Here is a 24,126-nt window from a genome sequence, read left to right as displayed (position 1 = left end):
ACTTTGACTTGATTTTTAGGTCTAAGATCGGTCGTTTATGGGCTTTTGATCCACAATCACTTCCAACATCCGGAGTTAGATTTAGATATTCTGATTTTAAAAACAATCTTCCGTATCATAGAAGGATATGATTGAACTTGGAACACGAAAAAACTAATCCATTTGTATTACCACTAGACCACCACCCATTTGGTTAACAAGTAAATGGTTTTGAAATATACAAACTGCTAACACTAAAAATAGTCAAATGAACAAATCTATAAGCGTATATACAAACCCTGTTTCACATTCACACAAATGTATATGTAAATACCTACCTCTCTATTTATGGAAGTGAAGTGATCAACCAACAACAATTATTGTGAAAGTGATATTTTATTATTATTTTCTTTAAGAATTTATACAAGGAGAAAGCAAATAGAAAGTGAATGAAGAATTGATGAAGAAGCACATGCGACGACTAGGGCAGTAGTGAATATGTTCAAATTGCATTCATGGCTGTTTGTGTTGTGTCGGTCCACGCATGTCCCTTCCTTTTCTATTGTTTGATTATTTCTGCCATTTTCTTATAAAAACTCCGAACTGTCTTCGGACCAGACATTATGATCACTCCCATTCTTTTACATATTACTTCATTCATGTAACCATTACAAAATTCATACTCTGTACTAAAAAAAAAACCTCAACTTGAGCTGTTTTCAACTTTCAAAATTGTTGGTGGATCTTGTTAAAAAGTCCATATTCTAATTACACGATGTTGGCATTTATGGTGAAGTAACAAATCTATTTTTGGTATAAACACGTTCTTTTTATCTACAAAAGAAAATTAAAGTTTCGAAACTAGTATGAAATTCGATTAATAATGTTTCTCACTAAGAAAAAATGGCCAGTGTACTCCAATCTCATTTGCACATTCTCACCTGAGTTTCAAAATATGAGTATATTACTAATACTATCATTTTCAAAATGAATGACTTAAGTTAATGAAGAAAAGAAAACAAAGGACATTGACATGTATACAGTTAGTATATAATTTAAGATGAATTTGTATGTTTTGATCATCATGGTAAGGGCCGTAGTTTGATAAACATGCGGATTAGCCATGACAAGTCACTTGATGTTAACTTTAGACTTATTGGATTAATGAGTAGGCCATATCCAATTAGCCATTATTAGTTTTCATTTGTCAACATTCACACCTATCCCCGCTGTTTTTTTTTTTTTTTTTTGAATGGAAAATTAAGTAAATGCGAGTCCGACTTTAGTCCCGTCTGCATCAACCATTAAAACCATAACATTCAATAAGATATTTATGTTTATGTCAACTCGAACATAAATCAAAATATTCATTTATTACGAACGTAAACTAAAATTCTAAAATTGTCAGAATACGGACCATTGTTTATGTTGAGCTAATCCATATAAACATGTTGAAGTCAATCTAGAGGTGAATTTTCTGAACAGAGTATATGTTCAAAAAATGAGTCTAATTACTAATAGACTAATTATTCATTCTAATCCGATTTTATGGGTTAATCCGCAAATTTCAACCTATTCCAATCTTTACTACGATAGCTTAGAATCCAAAAATCAAATAACACTTCAAAGACATTGTCATTTGGTCTTGGCCCTCCCAAGAGAATTAGATTTCGCAAAATCGAGTTTGCGGTTAAATATGTTCTTTTTTTCTCTGCCGAATTTTTTTTTTCTCTTAATGTCAAATATAATCGTTGCTTGATTCCGTGATCCTTCTCTTATCCACGACTTATTAGTCCATATATCAATCAACAAATAGGGTCCATTCTCATAATATCTCGTCCTTAATGTCTCATTCAGTGTTATCCACTTCAATCTATTATATACAGATGGACCTTTTTCATATTTAAATTCATATCTCTCTATCAATATTGATATAACAACAAATCTACAATCAGCCTTGACACGTCTCTTCTCCTTATCTCTTAAAACTATAAATATCCACTGAACATTATCTTTATATCTTTGATGATGATAATACATTAGACTTATAACACTTGGTATGATCACTATCTAGTGTAACTTTCAACTCTATTTTTCCAAATGCTTTACTAAGAAAACATTTGTTTCAGAATCAAGTTCATGAACAAGAAGTAAAGATAATAGAAACATAAAGATAAGTATAAGTAATAAATACAATAAGATTTACACAATTTTACAAATAAAAGTAGGAACAAAAAAAAGTTAAAGGTAAGAAATCATGAAACAAAGTGTTCTTTACTTTCTTTTGAATTTTAATCACATATTCTCCACACACGAAAACAACCCCCAATACCAAAACAAAGCAAAAACACAACCACATCTTGAGATTTCAAAATTACATAATAAATAACAAACTAAATTAATTAATTAAAATTTGTTTCCCCCAAATAACAAAATAACATTTTTTTTGCTTCTTCCTTGGATTTGGATTTCAAAGATCAGACCTTTTATTGAGTTTTGAACCTGTAGAGCACTTTCTTCTTCTTGGAAGTCTGGTTGTCGATTGTGATCACAATCTTTCCCGGTTCACCCACCTTAAAAGAATCGGTTATCACCGGTTCATCGGTTGATCCAATCTTCCGTGTCTTAGAGACGATCACAGCATAGCTTCCTTCGGTGGTTGGCTCAAACTGAGCTCCGTAGCTCACATCAGCACCCAAAACCCTAAGCTCCCATGAAAGCGTGCAAGCCTACCACAAATCAACACAATCAACATTAACCTTCTTGATCAACAACATTGTTACAATATGAGCTTATTAGCCATCGAGATTTAAATGTATTTATACCTCAGAAGCAGGCAATTCAATAGTGTAGTTTGCTGCCGGTTTAACGATGGCTTCCGTTATGGTTTCTTCGGTCAAAGGAGTATCTTTGCTAAGTCCACCGTATTTAACGGGAACTTGTTCAGGAGCTATGTATCTGATTATATAATAAGCCTTAGTGAGAAACATGCAAACATACAAATATACAATTATGAAATGGTTAAAGTGATTTAATGGTTAATTACTTGAAAATAGTATCGGCAGATTTGGATGGACCAGCAAGGACCATCTTGCTCCTAGTCCTTGGGGATGTGATGATAGATCCGAATGTTTTGTAGTATGGAATGTACCACCATGGGACATTGATGAATAGCTGCAAAAAAAGTAAAAAAAGAAGATTTATAAAAAAATAAAAAATGTAATTAAAGAAGAAATCATCTTTAAGTGGATTATAATAATATTTAATTGTAGTTCTAATTCTAAGTTTAAGAGAATAATTATCTTTGAACATTATTAACTAGACTAGTGGTTTGTGTTAGTATCGTCGTATAAAGTTTAATACCTCTTTAGCGGCGAATTCAGGATAATTGTCCTCGAATTGTTTAACAGCGCGTCTGATGAATTGCCACAAGGCTCTTTTACCAAGTCCTGGAGCGTTCCTGAAGTCGCTGACGAACACAAACGAAGACTTCGCTTCAGGGTTGCTGAAATCAATAGCTCTCACACACTTCTCTTGTAGCTGAATCCTCCAGCTGAGGAACTTGTTAAGCTTCTCCTTGTCGGAGAAAAGCTCCTTGTTCTGAAACTCACCGTAAGAACTGTAGATCACGACGTGTCCTTCTTTGTCAACACCGTGAGCAAACACCATCTTCTCGAACTCACTCACTTCTTCTCCGGATTCAACGAGTTCGTCGATTTTGTTTTCTTTACGCCACTGGACGGTGTTTTTAAGCATGGTTAAAGCTTCTTTGACCTTAAAGTCTCTTGCACGGAGGAATTTCGTGAGGATCACGTCAGATCTCTCGTCTTGGAGTAGTGGAACTCCCCAGATCGAGACTTCTTCCGGCTCCACTGGCTCTGCCTCAGCAACGGCGACAGTCTCTACCACGACAGGTGCTACGGCGGATTCAGGTGGTGAAACAGAGACGATAGATTCTTCGATTGCTTCCACGGTCTTGGTTCCATCTTCTTCGGCACTGGATGCTTTCTCGGTTGTTACCTCTGCTTTCTCTTCAGGTTTCTCCTCAGATTTGGTCTCAACCGGAGCAGCCTCTGATGATTTCTCCTCCTCCGCCGCTGGAACCGCCGGTTTCTCTTCTTCAACCTTAACCTCAGTCGTTGTCTCTTCTTTCTTCTCCTCTGTTTTCTCTTCCTCTTTAGTTTCCTCCTCTGTTTTCTTCTCCTCTGTTTTCTCTTCCTTAACCGGCGTCACCGGAGCAGTGAATTCACGTTTGTTCAAAGCCTCCCTTACAAGCTCCTTAAACTCCTCAAGTGCCTTCTTCTGAACTTCCTCAGCAGTTAAAACAACAACCTTCTCAGCTACAACAACCGTCTCTTCCTCCTTCACCGAAACAGATTTCTCCGCTTCCGCCGCTGGGGCTTCCTTCTCCGGAGTCACCTCCTTCTCTGGAACCGCCTTCTCATCAGAGACAGGAGCAGCAACTTCCTCTTTCTCTGCCACAGGGGTAGGAATAGTAACCTCCTTATCGGTAATAGGTTTCTCCTTCACCACCGGAGCAGCAGCGACATCAGCCGATTTCTGTACTTCCTCTTGAGCCATCTTTCTTGTCTGATTTTAGAAGAGAGATGGAGAGAGTTTTGAGTTGTGAGGAGAGAGAAGAGGAAGAAGAGGAGGCTTTTAAAAGAAGAAAACAGAGGAATTTGGAAGAAGGGAACAGACTGGTCGGAGCTGTTTTGACAGCTCATTCGAAACACCTCTTTTCTCAGTGGGGTCCTCTCTCTTTCTTTTCTCCCAACGGCCGTCTTTTTTGCTTCCACCAATTTAAAACTTCCTTTTCTAACCATTTTTACCAATTTAACATTATATTAGTTACTATATCTATTTTTATATATCCCATAATCGACACTTTTTTTAATATATATATCATCGTATATTCATAAAATTCTGATTATAGCATTCTTAATGATTCTCCTTGATTTTGAAATTTTGAAGATATTCTACAGCTTTTTTCTCCCATAATAAGTCGTCAAGATTCTTTCTTCTATGTGCGTAATTAATGTTTATTTAGTCGTTTGCATAAATATCAAATCTTTACAATTAAATAGTGAAAATTTTCAAATTAGGATAGAGAAGGCAACAAAAAAGTGGAATCATTTGCGAAACGGAAAGAGAAAGCAGTAGCATGCTAGTCATGTTTTTAATAATTTTTATTTTTAAAGTAAAGTGTGTTTTCAAATCATGACATCATGTTATATCTTCGCATTCGTATTAAATTAAAAGAGTATATAGTAGTGATTTATTTTTGTTACATCACCATTATCACTACACTTAAGTTCCTTTTTTATATAAAAAAGATACCATTGCAAATGATCCTTTTATTATTCACAAAATAATCTAAATATATAGTTTTAACCGAAATCAGAAACAAATTTAATAACTGTTTTTTTCTGACGTTAGCAAAGATGATATTTTTTTCCTGTAATATAGATAATCTTATAAATTTTTGGATACCAGTATACCATGAGTATAGTACACAATCCAATTTGTTTAAAATATTAGTTGATAAAAAAAAAAACAATACGAATCTTTAAACGCATGTCATTCTTACCCTCTTTTTCAAGTTGTTGACGTATATAAACGTTAGAATTTGTCTTTTACCTCTATAACCAATGACACCTATGTTTTAATTTACTTAAGATTCACATGCATTTTCCAAAACGAAAACCTCGGATACTTTTTTATGCTCCGAATAGAATCATATTTACATATAGATTCTTTTTATTTTAAATTTTTTTGTGTACATAATATATCTAGCTATATGTACACACTAATTTAATATCATATATATATATATATATATATATATTCTTCTATGACATATCAACACATGCGAGAAAAGATTGGTTTCTTGGTTTTTGAAAAGAATGTATTGGTATTTAGAGGAAAAATATTTAATATGATTAACAACGATAGTACATTTGAAAACTTTATTATCTAACAACTGAAAAGTTTTGATTTTCAAAAGTCTCACGGTACTAGTAACTACTTTGCACGTAATGAATCAAATGATTATATTTGTTCATCTATATGAACCGTTGTTTGATGCGTTGTTGTAACCTACTACAAGTTATGGATTATTGATTCCACGTACACTGATTGTGAAATCGGAGATTAAGGGAAAATTACCAATAGACTAGAGCAGTCAAACCCTATGGTGGCATTAACCAAATAGTCTCATATATGACACCACATAAATTCCATTCACATCCTATTGTGTCTATTATCTATTGGTCGCCAGACTTTTTTTGCCACCTAATATGAATTCAAGTTACAGTTTAAAGACTAATCTTTTGGAATAATTGGATAAGTAAATTCTGATAGTTTTATTTCCCTAAAATTCATGTAAATTTCCACACAAAAAAAATAATTATGCGAGTTGAGTAGTGTTATATTAAATAAATTACAGAAAAATAGGATTTACAATTTTTATTAATAATATATATAAATAGATTCTGCAAATACTATAAGTATATTTATTGGAAAAATATCGTGTTTTTGAAAAAGGTAAAGTTGGTACAATTGCGCGGGACCCAAGAGTGATCCGTTAAAAATCCCTTCATCGGTTGCTTTTGTCAAAAGAAAAAGAAGAAAGCTGTTTTGGTTGGTTTTGTTCTTCGCTGGTGCCATCTTATTTATCATCGTATAGCTGTTTTTCCTCTCTTTTTCGTTTCATAAACCCACTTTCTTATTTTTATATCCATTCTTAACAATGATTGATCGTAGTAACCAGTTTCATAATGTAAGAATTTATTTAGGTGCTAAAATTATTTTGACAATTTTAATCTTTGTTTTAATAGATGCTAAGATCATCGTATCTGACTTTTCTTATTTTATCTACACATAAGCAATCACGGAGACGTTAAAAAAGTGGATTTAAAAAGTTTTTAAAAAACTTGGGGTAAAAACGCAAATAGAATTTTTTGGGGAATTTGTATCCGACAATTATTATTAAGTAATTTTGTAAAATTTTGGACAAAAATATTTCGGAAAAGGACGAATACTTCTTTGTCTAACGTGTGTGAGAACACTAGCCGTTTTCACATAAAACAAGAAAAAGGAGAAACCAAAAATGAAAACGAAATAAACGAACACTTGCCGTTTTCACATCATAGTTTTTACAGCACACGATGAGACAACTTCCTTTTGTTTCTCTTGTTAAGAACGACGACAAAAAAACGAATTAACGTTACCTCCGGAAAAATATGTAAAATGATTAGTTAGTAATATTGGACTTCACGTTAACACGAGGTATATATATGCAACTAAGAACAATATTAGATTAAATTTAGAGGTTGCTTTTAACTACTACAAATCTGATATATATTTTATGTGCACTATATTCTCTTTTTTTCCATAGTGAACTCGCATCAACAGATGAAGACAGAACAAATCATATCAGGAGGTTGTCTTTTTTTCCCTGCTTGTGTTTTTTTTTTTTGTCTAATACAGTATGTGTAATTTTATTAGTTGGATATTAGGCCCAGTTATATGCCCAACCTCATTATGGAAATAACAATGCCAAGTTCAGCCCAATTGTAAAAGTTAGATAATCTTGGTCACCGTACTACGGCCGCACTAGAGAGGGATGTGAGATTATGAGCCTAATATGAGGTATGTGTTTGGCTAGGAATGTTAAATCACAAACCAAATCTGATTTGAATGTATATATTTATCGTGTGATACGTTTTAATGCATCCGTTTATGTTGGAATTGAATACTTTGATTAAGCCTGCAAAGAATAAACACAATCATCAAAGGTTTAAGATTAAGGAAGATGAAGAAGAAACCAGCGTCAACGAAGAAGAAGAAGAAAGTCAAGAAGGCCATTACTGGTCCATTAGTCAAGCCCATTTATTGGGTTGTTTTGTTTAAAGCATATTGGGTCATTAAGTTGATTAAGGCCCAAATGTGGAGATGTGGTAGTAGTTGGAGTTTGCTTGTATCTTGTTAGTGTCCAAGGATAGTAGTTTAAATTTGCTTGTAAAACTAAGCAATTATCTAGAGCCTACTAGCATACGTTGTTGTTAAATTAGAGGTCTAAAAGTGTGTATGCGTGTGTAGTTACTTAGAAGAAAGCAATCTAATATTTATCAATGTAGACAATTAAAGAAACATTTCTCTTTTGTCATTTATGTCTTTATGTTAGAACAAGAAACTAAAAATTGACAAGAGAGTAAGAGAGAGCAACCTCTCAATGATTTATGTTAACACTGAGAATAAGAGAGTACGAAACGAAACTGACCTCAAAGAGTAAAAGAGCTGAATTAAGTTACAACAATTTATTTTATATCATAAAAACAGAATTAGAATTCGAATCAAACCCAACAAAAAAATAATCAAAAATTAACTTTTTAAAAAATCGAAAAGACCAAATCAGAACCGAATCGAGATCTCGATTGAACATTCAGATTGAACAAAAAAAAAATCGAGTAAGTTAAATCCAATGAAAAATGAAATGAGCATGACATATACTCTATTGGTTTGTGATAGTGTTTTGCTCGAATTTTCAGAGTTGCATATTAATAATCATGTCAACAAAAAATCCCTTTAAAAATAGGTAAAAGCCCTAACTCATAACGGACATGTTTTTTTTTTTTTTTTTTTTTCAAATTTAAGGGATATATGTATATCTACTGTTTGTTGTATGGATTACAAAGTACTTATTTATTTTTATTTTTTTCTTCTTTATCAAAAACTACATATTTATATATCACTCAACATAACATTATTCCTCAAGATCGCTAGAGAGACTACTTTGGGCTGTTGTAGAGATAGGACTTGGCAAAATAGACAGTAAAAATAAAGGCGAGGGAGCTGAGACAAGCAAGTAGCCAGTAGAAGTAATCAAGATGTGCCTGGTTCAGGTTATTAGAGAACCAGCTCACTTGACCGGACTGGCTTGTGGCTTCCTCGATGACTGATACCATGAAGCTACTCAAGAAGTTTCCTATGCCGATTATGCTTAGATATAGAGCCAGTCCCATGCTCCTAAGCTGTGGCGGGACTTCTCCGTAGAAAAACTCTTGCAAACCAACCATAGTGAAAACGTCAGAGACTCCAAAGAGAATGTATTGTGGAATCAGCCAGCAAACGCTCATCGGGACCGTGGCTTTAGGCGAATCAACTAATCCATGATCTCGAGCAGTCTTGAGTCTTTTCATCTCGACCAAAGCAGCTATTACCATTGAAATAATTGAGAGGAAAATGCCGGTGGAAATTCTCTGAAGGGTTGTAATTCCTGCTGGTTTACGAGTGATTGATCGTGCGATTGGGACGAATAAACGGTCGTAGATTGGGATGAAGACGAGGATTGCTAGGCTTATGAAGCATTGGAGTGTAGCTGCAGGGACTTGGAGTGTTGATGAGATTGATCTATCCATTGTAGATCCTTGCTTTGTAAAGAAAGTAGGAGATTGCGCAAACACAATGCCAAACACCAAACTACACAACCAAATTGGAATGAGACTCAACACAGCTTTTGCTTCCTCAACTTCATATGAATCGCATGAAATCACCGCTCTGTCCAAGAATCTGTCGTTACCAAAAATTACATGCATACTTAATTTTATATCTAACAAAAGCATGCATGTAAATTATCGAAGCTAACACATGCTTTAAATTCTATAGATTATAAGTCGTTCCAACCTTTTTTTAGTTAGATGATTCAAGAATTTTGTATTTTCATTTATGTATTTACAACTTTTTAACTATTGGAGGACTATTAAAAAATATATGTAAAATTACTAATTACCTAAGTTCAGATAAGAAACTTGACTAAAAAATGATTTTGTTTGTAAACAAAAACACAGTGTAAAGACAAAAGAAAACAAAAGACCAAACAAACAAAACATATAATACCTGAATTTCTTGGTGCTTTCGTTAGGCAGAAGAAGACAAGTATCAGAAGGAGTTTGTCGCCGGTTTCTAGCTGCAGCCACAAAAACACGGCCAATTCTAACAAAAGGGTTATCATGTTTTTTGCCCTGTCTTCCTTCTCCTCCGGTGCTGAAGCGGTAAGTTTTGATTCCAAGTAAGAACAAGAATAGAGCAAGCATCATAGAAAGACATGGAATCGCATATCCTAAAGCCCAGCTCAGATTCTCTTGGACATAATTTGTGACCAGACGAGTGGTCAATATGCCGATTGATATAGCAAAATACAACCAGTTAAAGTAAGAACTCTTGGCTTTGGACTCATTTGGGTCTTGTTCATCAAACTGATCTGCTCCAAAGGCTCGAAGACATACCTTGAAGCCTCCTTCTCCCAAAGCAATTAGGTAGAGAGCACAAAAGAAGATTATTACTTTGACCTGAGAGACGCACGACTCACGTGTTTCTTGATCATTACAAAGAGAAGGAATCGTTGCTGAAAACGTAAGCAGCCCAAGTCCCTAAAATTCAGGATCACATCACATAAATTATATTAAAGGTTTTTCCAAAACTATCCCGCGTTTTTTATTAGGTCAAAGATTTTCAAGATCTTGATTCACATTTGATTTTTGTAGTAGAAACAAAAAAGTATCCAAATTAAAACCTATATAATAATATGAATAGTTTGGTATGCACGTATGGTTTCTGTTTCAATTTGGATTGGGGGTTTAGTCGCATATATCATTAAATTTTTAATCAATTTTTTTTTTTTTGATTCAAATTCTTATCTTGTTTCTAGGGTATAGGAAAATGGATGTGTAGCCTAAGATCCAACTCATGCCTAATTGGTAATGATCGCACTAGAAAAATCAAGAAGGTTACACAAGGTAACAAAAGATGAAAGCTTTGAGCTGAATTATTACCATGATATAGAAAGAAGAGGTTAAGAGGATTGTACGGAAACGGCCAAGAAAAGAGTCGGCGATAGAACCCCATATGAGAGGCAAGAAAGCTGCCGTCCCAAGCCAGAGGTTAACGTTTGACGCTGCAACAGCCGTCGACTCTCCTAACGCCTCGGTGAAGTAGGTTATCAGATTCGAGGCGATACCGAAGTAGGCGAATTTCTCGGCAACTTCCGCACCTGCCGGAATATTCACTTTTTTGAGAATTTGGTGGTAAATTGAGGAAATGGAAAAAAAAGAGTCAAGACTTACACATGGTGAAGCCAGAAGATTTCCATGCACCGGAAGAGGATCTGATAGATGGATTGCCTCGGAAATCGACGGAAAACTCGACATTCTCGTTTGAAACTATAGCTCCAGTCTCATTATCGCCGATGGATGTCGACATTGCTTCTTGTTATTTCGTTTCAGATGTATTTATCTATAGGTTATATATGTGTATATATATAGTTGGTATTTCATGCACAATGACCAAAATCTAATATAAATTCATATTATAATATGACAGATTTTAACACGTGAGTCACGACGAGAAGTGAGAACGCTATTGAGTAATCGATTGATAAATGCGACGCGATAAAAGTCTTCGTTGTCAGGAATGACACCGTATCTTAGTGGTTGGCAACAAGGAGAAATTGTCACAATCGGTTGGTTAAGATAATTAATAAAAATAAATGAAAGATTAGATTTCGATTATGTGGATGATACGGCCGATCTCCCATCCATGCATGGCTGGCCTAAAGGACTTATTCAAGATTCATCTTAGACGTTACATGATTGTCATCTTCGCATGTTATCATTTAAGTAGAAATTTTGATTTGTTTTGCTTTGTTTTTTTTTGTTTTCATTGTAGACGTATTGAACCTTTTTGTTTGATTAATTATTTCTTGTTAATTAAACCCGTTTTCCAAAAAAAATTTAAAATATAAATAATAATAATACCCTGGAAAAGTTATCAAATTTGATAGATATGTCGATTTCAAACCTTTTAAAAAGTAAAAAATTGTCATTTTTTTATATTTAAATTGTTACTATAAAGTAATATGAACTTTTCACCAAGGTTAATAGATCAATCTAATAACCTTTATAAAATAAGGTTTTATCGTAGAGTAATATCTAAGCTTTTTAATAAAACGGAAATTAATATCACTCAGACAACGGTGATGGTCAGGTAGCATGCCTTGTGTGGTTACTTAAATATGTAACCAACTTTGAAAGTTACAGAGAGTAAGCTGCTACGTAGTTAATTTCGGGTCCAGCTGGCAGAGAACGTGCATGGTGTTGTTCTGTGTGAGACAATCAATTTTTGGGCAAGCTGTGTATATATCCGAAAGACCTACTCATATTTTTTTAAATTTTTTTTGGGGGGCAACTAGAGAACCTACTCATCTTTAAAGTTTCCGTTTATTACTAAACTTTATTTAAATATATGTGTTTTCTAGCTAGCTTATGCCATTTTGTATAACATGCTAGCCTGGTTTACCCCTATAGTGTGGGGTTGTTCTTTTCTAGTAGTTCAACCAAACGACAGCGACTAGGAAACTGAAAGGCCCAAATGCTTTCCTACACCAACAGTCATAAGTAAAGCTGTTTCAAAATTCTACTTCAAAAATAAAGGCGCAGCAACCAAAAATTGAGCTGCCATATTCGCTGAAAAAATTCAGCGCTAAATGTTAATCAACAGTGCTTGCTGTCGCGTTAGTCTCAGTGTATCGCTCGAGTTGTTATTTAACATTGCCCTGGTCACATTAACCTGTCCATTTTGGCTCCTTGCTTTGTGAAGAAAGTATGAGATTGTGCACATACAATAGCATAGACTAAGCAAGTCAGCCACATGGGACAAGCTTAAGCACCGCTTTTGCTTCTTCAATTTCAGCAAAACTACAAGAAATCGCTGCCTTGTTGAGGAATCTGCAACAATACATAAGGACACGAACCAAGATGGTATAGAACAATTGTGGCTTGAAAGATTTTCAAGATAAGTAATTATGTTACCTGAACTGCTTGGAACTCTGATGAGTGAGAAGGGTCTCGTTGGGGTTAGCTATATATGAATCTGGTTGTGTTCTATTCTTTAAAGCCGCCATGAAAACATGACTGATTCTAGCAAAAGGATTTTTCTTCCCTTCTCTTGCAGTGCTAAAACGGTAAGTCTTAGTGCCGAGAAGGAAGAGAAACAGAGCAAGTAGCATGAAAACACTTGGAATACCAAATCCTAAGGACCAACTTAGGTCCTCTTGTATGTAGCTAGAGACCAAACGAAAGGTCAATATGCTAACACAACTTCCAAACATCAACCAATTAAAGTAAGAACTCTTGTCTTTTGCATCTTTTATATCATTTCCATCAAATTGATCTGCTCCAAATACCTTAATACATGGTTTGTAACCGCCTTGTCCTATTGCTATAAGATACAGAGAGCAGAAGAAGAGAATCACTTGGAGTTGATTTGGATCTTTAGAGTTAGAAGAAGTCATGGCTGAAAAAGACAGCAACCCAAGTCCCTGCTTGTTTCATTAAATCATTTCAAGAAACAACAATAACATGTTTTAGTAGAGATGTTTTTAAGAGGAGATTGTTATATACCATGATATAAAGAGAATACGCGATCACGATTGTACGAAAACGTCCAAGAAACGAGTCAGCGATAAAGCCCCCGAGAAGGGGAAGAAACGACACCCCACTCCATGCGTTGACATTGGCTGCAGCTGCAGCTGTTGACTCCCCTAATGGTCCGGTCAGATATGTTATCAAGTTCAAGGAAATCCCATAAAGAGATTCCAGTTCAATATTTTGCTTTGAAAAATTAGTGATTCAACAATAAGTTAAAAGAGTGTGTCACAAGCAAGTTGGCTCTGAATAGAGATCATAAAATATTCTTGTCGAATTTTATCTTTTTCCTTAGAAATTTCAAATTTCTTTAACAGAAATCTTATAAGCTTTTGATATACTCACGAAATTTCTTTCGCCTGAGGAAATTCTTATTTCCTTGGTTGTGAAATCCCAGCCCAATTTAATTGGCAGAACAGAGGAGAGACAATTTAAAAGGTGTTTGATCTGCTGTAGACATATGACTTGGCGAACCATAAGTAGAAGGCGAAACCAATGAAGCCGAGACAAGCCAGTAGCCAGTAGAAGTAATCTAGATGAGCTTGGTCCAAGTCATTATCGAACCAGCTCCTTTGACCATACTGGTTCGTGATTTTATCAATGACTGATATCATAAAGCTGCTTAGGTAGTTTCCCGCCCCGTATATGCTTAGGTTCAAAGCCATACCAACGCTCCTAAGCTCACTAGGGACTTGGCCGTAGAAGAACTCTTGTAAACCCACCATTGTGAACATATCTGAGACTCCAAAGATAACATACTGTGGAATCAGCCACCACACGCTCATCGGTATGGAGAGTTCATCCCGGGCGGCTTGGAGCCTTTTTGTCTCGACCAATGCGGCTAATACCATAGCAAGAATGGAGAGGAAAATCCCTGTACCAATCCTTTGTAGCGTTGTGATACCTGATGAGTTTTGAGTGAAGGACCTTGCGAATGGGACGAGTAAGCGGTCGTAGATTGGGATGAAAACGACTACTGAGAGGTTTATGAAACTTTGAAGTGTAGCTGCAGGAACTAAGAGTCCTGGTGAGATTGACCTGTCCATTGTGGCTCCTTGCTTTGTAAAAAAAGTAGGGGATTGTGCATGTACAATGGTGTAGACTACAGAAGTTATCCATATGGGAATAAGCCTAAGAACCGCCTTTGCTTCTTCAATTTCAGCCAATTCACAAGAAATAGCTGCCCTGTCTAGGAATCTGCATAGTATACAAGAAAAGAAACTATAAACTTCGTTTTCTTATAATAATTTTTCTAAATATCAGTTGGTATATATAAAAACCTAGATGGAACAATATACATTTCTTCTCTAATATATCGACGTGGATTCACTAATAGAAACCAAGATGGTATGAACAAGAAGATTCTCAAAAGAACATCGCTGTTAATTATGTTACCTGAACTGTTTGGAACTCTGGTGAGCCAGGAGAAGGAGAGTCTCGTTGGCGTTCGCGTTAGCAATATCTAAATCGGGTTGTCTTCTGTTCTTTAAAGCCTCCATGAATACACGACTGATTCTGGCAAAAGGGTTTTTCTTTCCTACTCTCTCAGTACTAAAACGGTAAGAGGTAGTTCCAAGGAGGAAGAGAAACAGAGAAAGCAACATGGAAACACTAGGAATACCAAACCCTAGTGACCAGCTTAGGTTCTCTTGAATGTAGGTAGAGACCAAACGAGTCGTCAATATGCTAATACAGTTTCCAAACATCAACCAGTTGAAGAATGAACTCTTGTCTCTTGCCTCTTTATGATCATTTCCATCGAATTGATCCGCTCCAAATACCTTAATACACGGGTTGTAACCGCCTTGTCCTATTGCTACAAGATAAAGAGAGAAGAAGAAGATAGTCTCTTGCAGCTGATTCGAATCTTTGGACTGATGAGAAGGAATCATGGTTGAAAAAGACAGCAACCCAAGTCCCTGTTTGTTTTGTTTTCGTTAATCATCAAAATCTGTAACGAAACTCTGATTATAGAAACGTTAGAGAGGAAATTTTTTTATCTACCAAGATATAGAGAGAAGATGAGATGATTATAGTACGGAAACGACCGAGATACGAGTCAGCGAGAAAGCCCCCGAGAAGCGGCAGAAACGCCACCGTTCCAGTCCAAGCATTGACATTCGCTGCCGCTGCAGCTGTTGACTCACCTAACGGTCCCGTCAAGTACATTATTAGGTTTGACGCTATACCAAAGTAAGCGAATCGCTCCGCCATTTGTACAACTACAAAATTTTTAGAAACAAAAACAAAGAGAAATTAGCAAAATTCCCGGGAGAAATAATAATGAAGTAAGGAACTAAATCAATTTTTTTGTTGCTAAAAAAGTAAATATCATGTTTATTTACCGATGATGAGCCTCGCTGATTTCCATCCACCGGAGGTATTTTCTCGGATTTCCAGAAAACCCTCAGTGGTGTTTCCGAGCTCGTCGGCGGAGGAGTAGGTGATAGCCATTAATGTGTATGATTGATTGGTCTTGATAAAATAATATACAAACAAAATGTTTATTATATTGTTTCTGTAGTATATATAGGTGAAGATTATATGATGAAGGTGTGGACGCAAGTGGCTTAGCTGACAAGGCAAGTTATATTAAATGATGACCACGATAACAATTAACTTAACTCGTGATTCGTATGGACTTTGTTTTATTAGCAGAAGTTCCCGAAAGGGCCATATATATATATATATATGTTTTGTATATTTCGAAAGTTGTTGGAACATGCTCAACTAGTTAAGATTCCTTGTGTTCTTGAGCTTACATATATGCACTGTCGGCCTGAAATTTCGAGGGTCTAAAATTTTTAAAAGATTTTATTTGTAAGTTTTTAAAATTGGAGGTGTTTTTGTAAAGAAAAAATCTCTAGAATTTTGGAGACCACAATCAATTGTTTATTGTCGCTGTGCTCACGCACGACACATATGTGATTAAGAATATTGAAGATAAAGAACCGGGGAATGGACCACAAAATTTGTTGTTAGTTATATTTTATAATGGTTTAAACGAATGGAAAACGAAGAAAACCTATAAACATGTATAAATCAATTTTATTTATTTTTTAAATACCTTGTCCACTTACGTCTTATTTTTTTAATTTTGTTTTTATGTATTAAACTCTTGCATGGGGATTAAAATTCAACAAGTTTCAACGATCTTTATAGCACTGGCCGTACATTCATACATAAATATTTGCATAATGTTATTTTTACGTTAGAATCGTGGAATCACAATTTAATATCAAATTTGCATACTTGAAATATAGTTACAAATTCACATAAGAATCATGATATTTATGGTCTGTTTTGTCATTTGTGGGAGTTTTACGTTAGAATCGTAACGTCCATAAAAATCAAAAATCACAAAAAGAAACTCTCCATTTCCTCCTCCATGCGTAAACTACACTACGTCCACCCGGCGATATATATAGGACTTGGAGATGAACAAGAACGTAAAGAACCCAACGGCACTAACAACCGCAAGTAACCAATAGAAGTAATCTAGATGGGCTCTGTTCAGATTACTGTTGAACCAGCTGTTTCCGGCGTCTCCTCCAGTGGCCAAATCGATCAGATAGATGAGTAAGCTGCTTAATAAGCTTCCAACGCCCATTGCACTTAAGTAAATCGCGAGACCGAGGCTTCTCAGCTCAGTGGGGACTTGGCTGTAGAAGAACTCTTGCATTCCTACTAAAGTGTGTACGTCAGCCAATCCCAGTAACATATACTGAGGGAATAACCACCATATCGACATTGGAAGAGTTGTTTTCGGTTGGTCTATAAGTCCGTATTCTTTTGCAGTCTCGAGCCGCTTTGACTCAACCAAAGCAGCCACCACCATAGTGAGAGTTGCTAGTACCATTCCGGTTCCAATTCTTTTGAGAGTTGTGATGCCACAAGGATCTTTAGTTATTGACCTTCCGATTGGGACCAAAACACGGTCATAGATGGGGACAAAGAGAACAATTGATATGCTGATAAGAACCTGAAGAGAAGCAGGTGGGATCTCTACACCTGGAAATATTGTTCTTTCCATTGTGACACCTTGCTTTGTAAAGAAAGTCATGTACTGCGCGAAAGGTATCGCGTAAGCCAAAGTTGTAAGCCATACTGGAATAAGCCTGACAAGAGCTGTAGCATCTTCGACATCTCTAGACTTGCATGCCACTTCTCCTTCATCAGAATCATTTGGGACAAGCAATGCTTTGTTGAGAAAACTGTCACAAGAAAGTAGAATCTTATAATCATACAACAAGACTTTGAAGTTCGAACCACAACCTATATGTTAAACATACCTCAGCTCCTCTGGAGATTCTTGAGATCGATTTGCCTCTATTAGCTCAACTTTGCACAAGTCTGATGAATTCAATCTCTGGTTCTTGAATGCTACAAAGAAGACTCTACCTATTCTCGTAAACGGGTTTGTTTCCTCTTCTTGTCTTGTTTTACTAAACCTATAACTCTTTCTCCCTAAAACGAAAAGAACAAGAGAGATCACCATGAACACACATGGGATTCCAAACCCAAGTGCCCAGCTTACATTTTCTTGGATGTACACAACCACTAAAATCGCTAGGCCGATTCCTGCACACATACTAAGGTACCACCAGTTGAAGAAAGAGCTTCTATCACTATTCTCTTGCGGGTTCTTCTCATCAAACTGATCTGCACCAAAAGCCTGAACACAAGGCTTGTGTCCACTTTGTCCAATAGCCACCAAATAAAGAGAGAAGAAGAAGAGTGCATTGAGAAAAGAAGAAGGTGACGAGGTCACTTCAGTATTGTTGGGAATCAGAAACGCAGATAAAGTCAGAAACGCCAGTCCCTGACATCAAATTCAAATATTCTCAACTCAATTTCTACTTCTTCTATATCAGAGAAACCGAATCCAAATCAAACCGAAAAGGAATAAAACCGATCTAAAACCGAAGTTTCTTTGAAAATTAAAAATTTTATTTGACTTAATCAAAACCGAAACCGTACCAAACCATCACATTGCGGTTGAAACGAATCAATTTCTACAATTCCTTCACTAATTGTAAAATTCAGATCGAAAGAGAAGAGACAGAAGGAGACGAACCAGGACATAGATAAAAGAAGCGATGATAATTGTTATGTAGCGACCAAGAAAAGCGTCGGCGACAAAAGCTCCAAGAAGAGGAAGAATAGTGGAAATTCCAGACCAAGCGTTGACATTAGCGGCGGCGACCGCCGTAGATTGACCAAGTGGTCCAGTCAAGTAGCTTATCAGGTTTGATCCGATCCCGTAGTTCGCGAACCTCTCCGCCACCTCCACACCTGCAAAAATGTCCTCAGGGATTCAAAGAAGAGGAAATTGAAAAACAGAGCAGCTAGTGATTGAAGGTTACCGATAATGAACCATGCAGCTCTCCATCTACCGGTAATAGACCTTCTGGCGGAAAAGCCACGGTGGTCAACGGCGTCGATGACGTATTCTTCTTGAAGAGAAGTTTTGGAAGTCGTCGTCATTTTCTCTGTCTCTAACGAAAGAGACAATAAACAACATATAGAAACTTGTTTGAGTTTGTTTGACCTTCAAAAGGTATTTCTTGTCTTTTTATGATTAAAAAACTTATTTTGTGTAAAGTTACAGTATACAAACTACAGAGACCATCAAGAAGTAACTTAATGTTAAAGAAGCATTTTTTTTTCATTTGGAAACTACACTCGATCCACTCGACGATAGATGTACGACTTGGAAATGAACAAGAACGTAAAGAACCCAACGGCGCTAACAATCGCTAGTAACCAATAGAAGTAATCAAGATGAGCTCTGTTCAGATTACTGTTAAACCAGCTGTTTCCTGCGTCTCCTCCAGTGGCCAAGTCTATCAGAGAGATGAGTAAGCTGCTTAATAAGCTTCCCACGCCCAACGCGCTTAAGTAAAGCGCGAGACCGATGCTTCTCAGCTCAGTAGGGACTTGGCTGTAGAAGAACTCTTGCATTCCCACTAAAGTATATACGTCAGCCAATCCCAGCAACAAGTACTGAGGGATTAACCACCATATCGACATTGGAAGAGTTGCTTCCGGTTGGTCTATAAGCCCGTGTTCTTTCGCAGTCTCGAGCCGCTTGAACTCAACCAGAGCTGCAATTACCATAGTGATAGTCGACAGTACAATTCCAGTTCCAATTCTTTTGAGGGTTGTGATGCCACAAGGTTCTTTGGTTATTAACCTGGCGATGGGGACGAAAACTCGGTCGTAGATGGGGACAAAGAGGACTATTGATATGCCGATAAAGACCTGAAGAGAAGCAGGTGGGATCTTAACACCAGGAAGAATTGTTCTATCCATTGTGACGCCTTGCTTAGTGAAAAATGTCATGTATTGCGCGTAGGGTATCGCGTAAGCCAGAGTCGTAAACCATACTGGAATTAGCCTGATAAGAGCTGTGGCATCTTCAACATCACTAGACTTGGATGCGTTTTCTCCTTGAGAAGAATCATTGGGTACAAGCAATGCTTTGTTGAAAAAACTCTGTTTCTCTGGGGATGTATTTGCCTCTAGCTCAACTTTGCACAAGTCTGATGAACTCAATCTTTGGTTCTTGAGTGCTACAAAGAAGACTCTACCTATCCTCGTAAAAGGGTTTATTTCCTCTTCATGTCTTCTTTTACTGTACCTATAAATCCTTCTCCCTGACACGAAAAGAACAAGAGAGATCACCATGAACACACATGGGATTCCAAACCCAAAAGCCCAGCTGAACTCTTCCTGGATGTATACAACAACTAAAATCGCAAAGCAGATTCCTGCAGACAGACTAAGGTACCACCAGTTGAAGAAGGAGCTTCTGTCAGATTTCTCTTGAGAGTCTTTTTCATCAAACTGGTCAGCACCAAAAGCTTGAACACAAGGCTTGTGTCCACTTTGTCCAATAGCCACCAAATACAGAGAGAAGAAGAAGAGTACATTGAGAAAAGAAGAAGTTGAAGATGTCACTTCAGTAGTATTGGGAATCAGAAACGCAGATAAAGTCAGAAACGCCAATCCCTAACACATCAAATTCAAATTCTTCTTTAAGTTACTTCTCAATCATGAAGAACAAGTAAACCAAAAGAAAAAAAGACTAAAGAGAAGAGAACGAACCAGGACGTAGATAAGAGAAGAGATGATAATTGTTCGGTAACGACCGAGAAATGCGTCGGCGACAAAAGCTCCAAGAACAGGAAGAAGAGTGGCAATTCCTGACCACGCGTTGACATTAGCGGCGGCTACAGCCGTGGATTCACCAAGTGGTCCAGTCAAGTAGCTTATTAAGTTTGATCCGATTCCATAGTAAGCGAACCTCTCAGCCACCTCCACACCTGCAAATATATTCTCAGAGAGATTCAAAGAGGAAGAAATTGAGAAACAGAGCAGTTTGTGATTGGAGCTTACCGATTATGAACAAGGCGGCTCTCCATCTACCGGTATTGGATCTTCTGGCGGCAAGTCCACGGTGGTCAACGGCGTCGGTGACGTATTCTTCTTGAAGAGAAATTTCTGAAGTAGTCGTCATTTTTTCCTCTGTCTCTCCAACGAAAGAGACAAGAAACGTGAAACTCGTTTTGTGTTGTTTAAACCTTAAAAAGCTATTTCTTTGTGTGTGTTTTTTTATGATCAAATAATTGATGTGGAAAGTAAAGTAAAAAAGAGTTTTACAGAGCCCAATACCACTAGACTATGAACCCTCTTCTAAGCCCAATGTTGGGATTTGACCCAGAGCATTGAGGGGGATCCAGAATCTAGGTGAATATTAAACCTAATGTCACTCTTTGATAGACTAATGTCTTTCTTTTGAAACAATGAGAATTAATAACTAGTACTCTAGTAGTACCCTTCACCAACAACAAGCACGGACGTATGGCCTTCCTTTTCATTTATTATACACTGAAGAGTTCTTGCCACAGAAATAGAAATGTTAAGTTCAATTTCGAAATACGTGGATACTTTTCTGACACACCTTTTTTTTTTTTTGTCATCCTCTTTCACTAGGAGTATTATCTCTTGAAATTTTGGTTGAAGAAAAATATCTCATGAATCCACGTACCGACAATTACAAGAGATAGAGAATGCATAAAACCCCTATGAATGGTGTCAATTATAATTCTCTCGACAATCGCCACTATCTCTTGGACCTATCGTACATATATATAGTGTGGTAAAGAAGAGTTAGTTAGCTTCTCAACAACCTCATTTAATTAATAGCTATTATGTGTTTATAAATAAACCATTTGCATATATATGTAATTTGTAAAATAATACCATAAAACTAGAAATTGGAAAGAGAGAGAGATATGGCAATAGAAAGGCAAGTGACGGAAGCAGAGGAGCCAGTAAGTCCATTTGCACGCTTGTTTAGCTTGCCGGGTCTCGATGTCTTCAACATTGTAACCATTGGATGCAAAACCGAAGGCAATGCCTCAACCATCGTCGAAGGCATAAAGAACACATTGATCAACCATCCACGCTTCTCTAGCATACTGGTACGTAATCAACGTACACACACATATACAAATATGCACATGTACACGCATTTTTATTGTTAATTTATAAGTTAAGTTTCATGATTTTCCATTTCAAAATCAATATCAAATGAGTGTATTGATCCATATCCACAATATATTACTTTAGGGTTCCTCTCATTCAGATGTAAGATTCCTAACATTACATGATACTTGTAGGTGACTGGTCATGGTGAGCACAAAGGAAAAGCTAGATGGATTCCAACGAAAATAAACGTAGAAGAGCATGTCATTGTTCCGGATATAGATCCCAACATTGAGAATCCTGATGAGTTTCTTGAAGATTATACATCAAACATGGCTCTTTCTCCAATGGATATGTCCAAACCTTTATGGGAGTTTCATTTATTGAAACTTAAAACATCACATGCGGAAGCTGTGACCGTGGCTAGGTTCCATCATTCTTTGGGCGACGGAATGTCTCTTATGTCTCTTTTACTCGCTTGTACTCGGAAAACATGTGATCCCGAGGCATTCCCCACTTTTGTGGCTCCGAAGAAAAACAAAGCGAAGAACGTTTGTTTTTCTTTGGTAGCTTGGTTATGGTTCATAGTAAGACTTATGTTCCACACTTGTGTTGAAGTCATCAAGTCTATAGTTTTTATATGTCGTGCGAGTGACACCTCAGCTCATATAATGGGAAAACCAGGAGCTACACTTAGCGCTAATAAGTTCATTCATCGAATCATTAGTTTAGATGATGTCAAAATGGTGAAGAACGCCATGAATATGGTACGTTTGCTTAATTAGTTTCCTATTTTTTTATTTTCTATTTCAAGATGATTTTTATGTTCTTTTTTTCTCTGTTTCTATTAGACTGTAAATGATGTTCTTTTTGGGATGGTACAAGCTGGTCTTTCTCGATATTTGAACCAAAGATATGGTAAATCATTTACTCTTGTTCAATATCATAATTAAATAACATTTGTAACATATTCTTACACTTTTTCTCGAATTTGTGAACAGATCTTGAAACATCTTCAAAGTCAAGAAAAAATCTACACAATATCGGTCTTCATGGTGTTGTTTTCTTTAATCTAAGGCCAAATAGAAATATTGAGGTGCCGAAGAACATATACCCCAAATATATAAGTGCTTCTTATTTTATGTTGTCTTTATAAAAATAGCTAGTAAGAATCTAACACATAAGTCTATATGTAGGATTTGGCTAAAATGATGGCAAAAGGTTCAAAGTGTAGATGGGGAAACTCAATAGGTTATGTTCTGATTCCTTTGGGGATGAAGCCACAGGATGATGTATTTGAATATGTTCGACAAGCCAAAACTATCATGGATGGTAAAAAACATTCCCTCGAACCTCTATTTTCTTATGGATTGCTCAAAGTAACAATGGAGGTTTTCGGATTAAGGGTAAGATACTGAATCAAACATGATTTTAATATTATTTTTTTATATAGTATGCGTGTCTGATCGACATAGATGGATGTGTGGGGGTGGAAAACAGGGACTCAAGACTCTTGTGAAGAGAATATTTGGTAGCACAACAATGATATTCTCAAATGTGGTTGGTCCAGACGAAGAAATTAGCTTTTTTGGCCATCGAATAGCTTACATTGCTGCAAGTACCTTTGGTGTCCCACAGGTACTCTCTTACACATAAACCTGTTCTATTCATAATCTATTATAGTTGGGGAACCTTGATTGATGAAACTAATTTCGAATGTATTTTTCTTTCTTTAACAAAGGCACTCAATATCTGTATTCAAAGCTATGTGGACAAACTTATAATCAACATTGGGGTTGATGTAGACGTGATTCCAGACCCTCATCACCTTTGTGATCTCATCATTGAAGCTCTCCGCATGATGAATTCTGCTGCTCCAAAAAAGGTTTTTCATGCTTCAAAGGTTTAAACGAAATGTTTGGCGTACAAAAGAATTGAGCATGGAATTATTTTCAATACCTTGCCTCCTACCATCTCTTTAATTTTTATTGGTCTACGACCATCTCATGATATATGAGTTTATCATCTTTCTATGTACTACACTATTACTGTGTGAGATAATGAGTTTCGGTTCAATATTTTGTCTTTTTCTTGTACTATGTTCTCGTCTATTTTATATCGCAGTCCTTATATGTGAAACACAACCTCTAACCCAAAGGCCAAAAGTGAA

At 36.4% G+C, this 24,126-nt stretch overlaps 7 protein-coding genes and 1 pseudogene across 11 annotated transcripts; 2 read left to right on the top strand and 6 right to left on the bottom strand.

Moving 5' to 3' along the window:
* Window positions 1-2,123: 2,123 nt before the first annotated feature.
* Window positions 2,124-4,857, bottom strand: PATL1 (PATELLIN 1). The gene is made up of 4 exons (NM_105873.3): window positions 3,343-4,857; window positions 3,026-3,153; window positions 2,805-2,937; window positions 2,124-2,708 (listed from the first exon to the last, which is right to left on the bottom strand). Exons 1-4 carry the CDS (start codon window positions 4,558-4,560, stop codon window positions 2,466-2,468), a joined length of 1,722 nt encoding a protein of 573 aa, NP_177360.1. The 5' UTR covers window positions 4,561-4,857; the 3' UTR covers window positions 2,124-2,465.
* A 2,938-nt stretch (window positions 4,858-7,795) lies between these two features.
* AT1G72141 (uncharacterized protein) lies at window positions 7,796-7,972 on the top strand (the record flags this gene model as incomplete). The annotated part of the gene is made up of 1 exon (NM_001124114.1): window positions 7,796-7,972. One exon carries the CDS (start codon window positions 7,796-7,798, stop codon window positions 7,970-7,972), a length of 177 nt encoding a protein of 58 aa, NP_001117586.1.
* A 655-nt stretch (window positions 7,973-8,627) lies between these two features.
* AT1G72140 (Major facilitator superfamily protein) lies at window positions 8,628-11,353 on the bottom strand. Its single transcript, NM_105872.5, has 4 exons — window positions 11,106-11,353; window positions 10,815-11,032; window positions 9,880-10,412; window positions 8,628-9,552 (listed from the first exon to the last, which is right to left on the bottom strand). The coding sequence occupies exons 1-4, from the start codon at window positions 11,239-11,241 to the stop codon at window positions 8,772-8,774; spliced, it is 1,668 nt and encodes a 555-aa protein (NP_177359.1). The 5' UTR covers window positions 11,242-11,353; the 3' UTR covers window positions 8,628-8,771.
* Window positions 11,354-12,581: 1,228 nt separating this feature from the next.
* AT1G72131 lies at window positions 12,582-13,723 on the bottom strand (annotated as a pseudogene). Its single transcript has 4 exons — window positions 13,700-13,723; window positions 13,440-13,649; window positions 12,849-13,357; window positions 12,582-12,764 (listed from the first exon to the last, which is right to left on the bottom strand).
* A 10-nt stretch (window positions 13,724-13,733) lies between these two features.
* AT1G72130 (Major facilitator superfamily protein) lies at window positions 13,734-16,016 on the bottom strand (the record flags this gene model as incomplete). 3 transcript variants are annotated; one of them, NM_105871.4, is made up of 4 exons in its annotated part: window positions 15,809-15,960; window positions 15,468-15,685; window positions 14,859-15,382; window positions 13,734-14,660 (listed from the first exon to the last, which is right to left on the bottom strand). In NM_105871.4, the coding sequence occupies exons 1-4, from the start codon at window positions 15,915-15,917 to the stop codon at window positions 13,895-13,897; spliced, it is 1,617 nt and encodes a 538-aa protein (NP_177358.2). In that variant the 5' UTR covers window positions 15,918-15,960. The 3 variants fall into 3 exon arrangements, with proteins under 3 accessions (NP_177358.2, NP_974129.1, NP_001321216.1); NM_001334516.1 differs by having other exon boundaries at window positions 13,895-14,660; window positions 14,859-15,414; window positions 15,512-15,685; window positions 15,809-16,016; NM_202400.2 differs by having other exon boundaries at window positions 13,737-14,660; window positions 14,859-15,685.
* Window positions 16,017-16,714: 698 nt separating this feature from the next.
* Window positions 16,715-19,010, bottom strand: AT1G72125 (Major facilitator superfamily protein). The gene is made up of 4 exons (NM_001124113.2): window positions 18,830-19,010; window positions 18,541-18,758; window positions 17,756-18,285; window positions 16,715-17,677 (listed from the first exon to the last, which is right to left on the bottom strand). The coding sequence occupies exons 1-4, from the start codon at window positions 18,948-18,950 to the stop codon at window positions 16,861-16,863; spliced, it is 1,686 nt and encodes a 561-aa protein (NP_001117585.1). The 5' UTR covers window positions 18,951-19,010; the 3' UTR covers window positions 16,715-16,860.
* Window positions 19,011-19,016: 6 nt separating this feature from the next.
* Window positions 19,017-21,104, bottom strand: AT1G72120 (Major facilitator superfamily protein). The gene is made up of 3 exons (NM_105870.4): window positions 20,865-21,104; window positions 20,574-20,791; window positions 19,017-20,477 (listed from the first exon to the last, which is right to left on the bottom strand). The coding sequence occupies exons 1-3, from the start codon at window positions 20,983-20,985 to the stop codon at window positions 19,143-19,145; spliced, it is 1,674 nt and encodes a 557-aa protein (NP_177357.2). The 5' UTR covers window positions 20,986-21,104; the 3' UTR covers window positions 19,017-19,142.
* Window positions 21,105-21,648: 544 nt separating this feature from the next.
* On the top strand, window positions 21,649-24,123 carry AT1G72110 (O-acyltransferase (WSD1-like) family protein). 2 transcript variants are annotated; one of them, NM_001198448.1, is made up of 7 exons: window positions 21,649-21,952; window positions 22,151-22,723; window positions 22,808-22,874; window positions 22,958-23,052; window positions 23,153-23,288; window positions 23,410-23,594; window positions 23,698-24,093. In NM_001198448.1, exons 1-7 carry the CDS (start codon window positions 21,764-21,766, stop codon window positions 23,863-23,865), a joined length of 1,413 nt encoding a protein of 470 aa, NP_001185377.1. In that variant the 5' UTR covers window positions 21,649-21,763; the 3' UTR covers window positions 23,866-24,093. The 2 variants fall into 2 exon arrangements, with proteins under 2 accessions (NP_001185377.1, NP_177356.1); NM_105869.4 differs by having other exon boundaries at window positions 21,708-21,952; window positions 23,153-23,362; window positions 23,457-23,594; window positions 23,698-24,123.
* Window positions 24,124-24,126: the final 3 nt, after the last annotated feature.

The sequence above is a fragment of the Arabidopsis thaliana genome (genome assembly GCF_000001735.4).
Source record: "Arabidopsis thaliana chromosome 1 sequence".
Classification (NCBI taxonomy): domain Eukaryota; kingdom Viridiplantae; phylum Streptophyta; class Magnoliopsida; order Brassicales; family Brassicaceae; genus Arabidopsis; species Arabidopsis thaliana.
Note: the sequence above shows the minus strand (reverse complement) of the source record. Positions and strands in the feature narration are given on the sequence as shown.

Coding starts and splice junctions, on each gene's coding strand:
- PATL1 (NM_105873.3), bottom strand. CDS start 4,560: ATGGCTCAAGAGGAAGTACAGAAATCGGCTGATGTCGCTGCTGCTCCG. Junction 3,154..3,342: donor CTGAATTCGCCGCTAAAGAG/GTATTAAACTTT, acceptor CTTTTTTTGCAG/CTATTCATCAATGTCCCATG. Junction 2,938..3,025: donor TCTGCCGATACTATTTTCAA/GTAATTAACCAT, acceptor TTATATAATCAG/ATACATAGCTCCTGAACAAG.
- AT1G72140 (NM_105872.5), bottom strand. CDS start 11,241: ATGTCGACATCCATCGGCGATAATGAGACTGGAGCTATAGTTTCAAAC. Junction 10,413..10,814: donor CCTCTTCTTTCTATATCATG/GTAATAATTCAG, acceptor CCTGAATTTTAG/GGACTTGGGCTGCTTACGTT. Junction 9,553..9,879: donor GAAAGCACCAAGAAATTCAG/GTATTATATGTT, acceptor TGGTAACGACAG/ATTCTTGGACAGAGCGGTGA.
- AT1G72125 (NM_001124113.2), bottom strand. CDS start 18,950: ATGACGACGACTTCCAAAACTTCTCTTCAAGAAGAATACGTCATCGAC. Junction 18,286..18,540: donor CTTCTTTTATCTATGTCCTG/GTTCGTCTCCTT, acceptor ATTTGATGTCAG/GGACTGGCGTTTCTGACTTT. Junction 17,678..17,755: donor GAATCTCCAGAGGAGCTGAG/GTATGTTTAACA, acceptor TTCTTGTGACAG/TTTTCTCAACAAAGCATTGC.
- AT1G72120 (NM_105870.4), bottom strand. CDS start 20,985: ATGACGACTACTTCAGAAATTTCTCTTCAAGAAGAATACGTCACCGAC. Junction 20,792..20,864: donor AGCCGCCTTGTTCATAATCG/GTAAGCTCCAAT, acceptor ATATATTTGCAG/GTGTGGAGGTGGCTGAGAGG. Junction 20,478..20,573: donor CTTCTCTTATCTACGTCCTG/GTTCGTTCTCTT, acceptor TTGATGTGTTAG/GGATTGGCGTTTCTGACTTT.
- AT1G72110 (NM_105869.4), top strand. CDS start 21,764: ATGGCAATAGAAAGGCAAGTGACGGAAGCAGAGGAGCCAGTAAGTCCA. Junction 22,724..22,807: donor TGAAGAACGCCATGAATATG/GTACGTTTGCTT, acceptor TGTTTCTATTAG/ACTGTAAATGATGTTCTTTT. Junction 22,875..22,957: donor ATATTTGAACCAAAGATATG/GTAAATCATTTA, acceptor ATTTGTGAACAG/ATCTTGAAACATCTTCAAAG.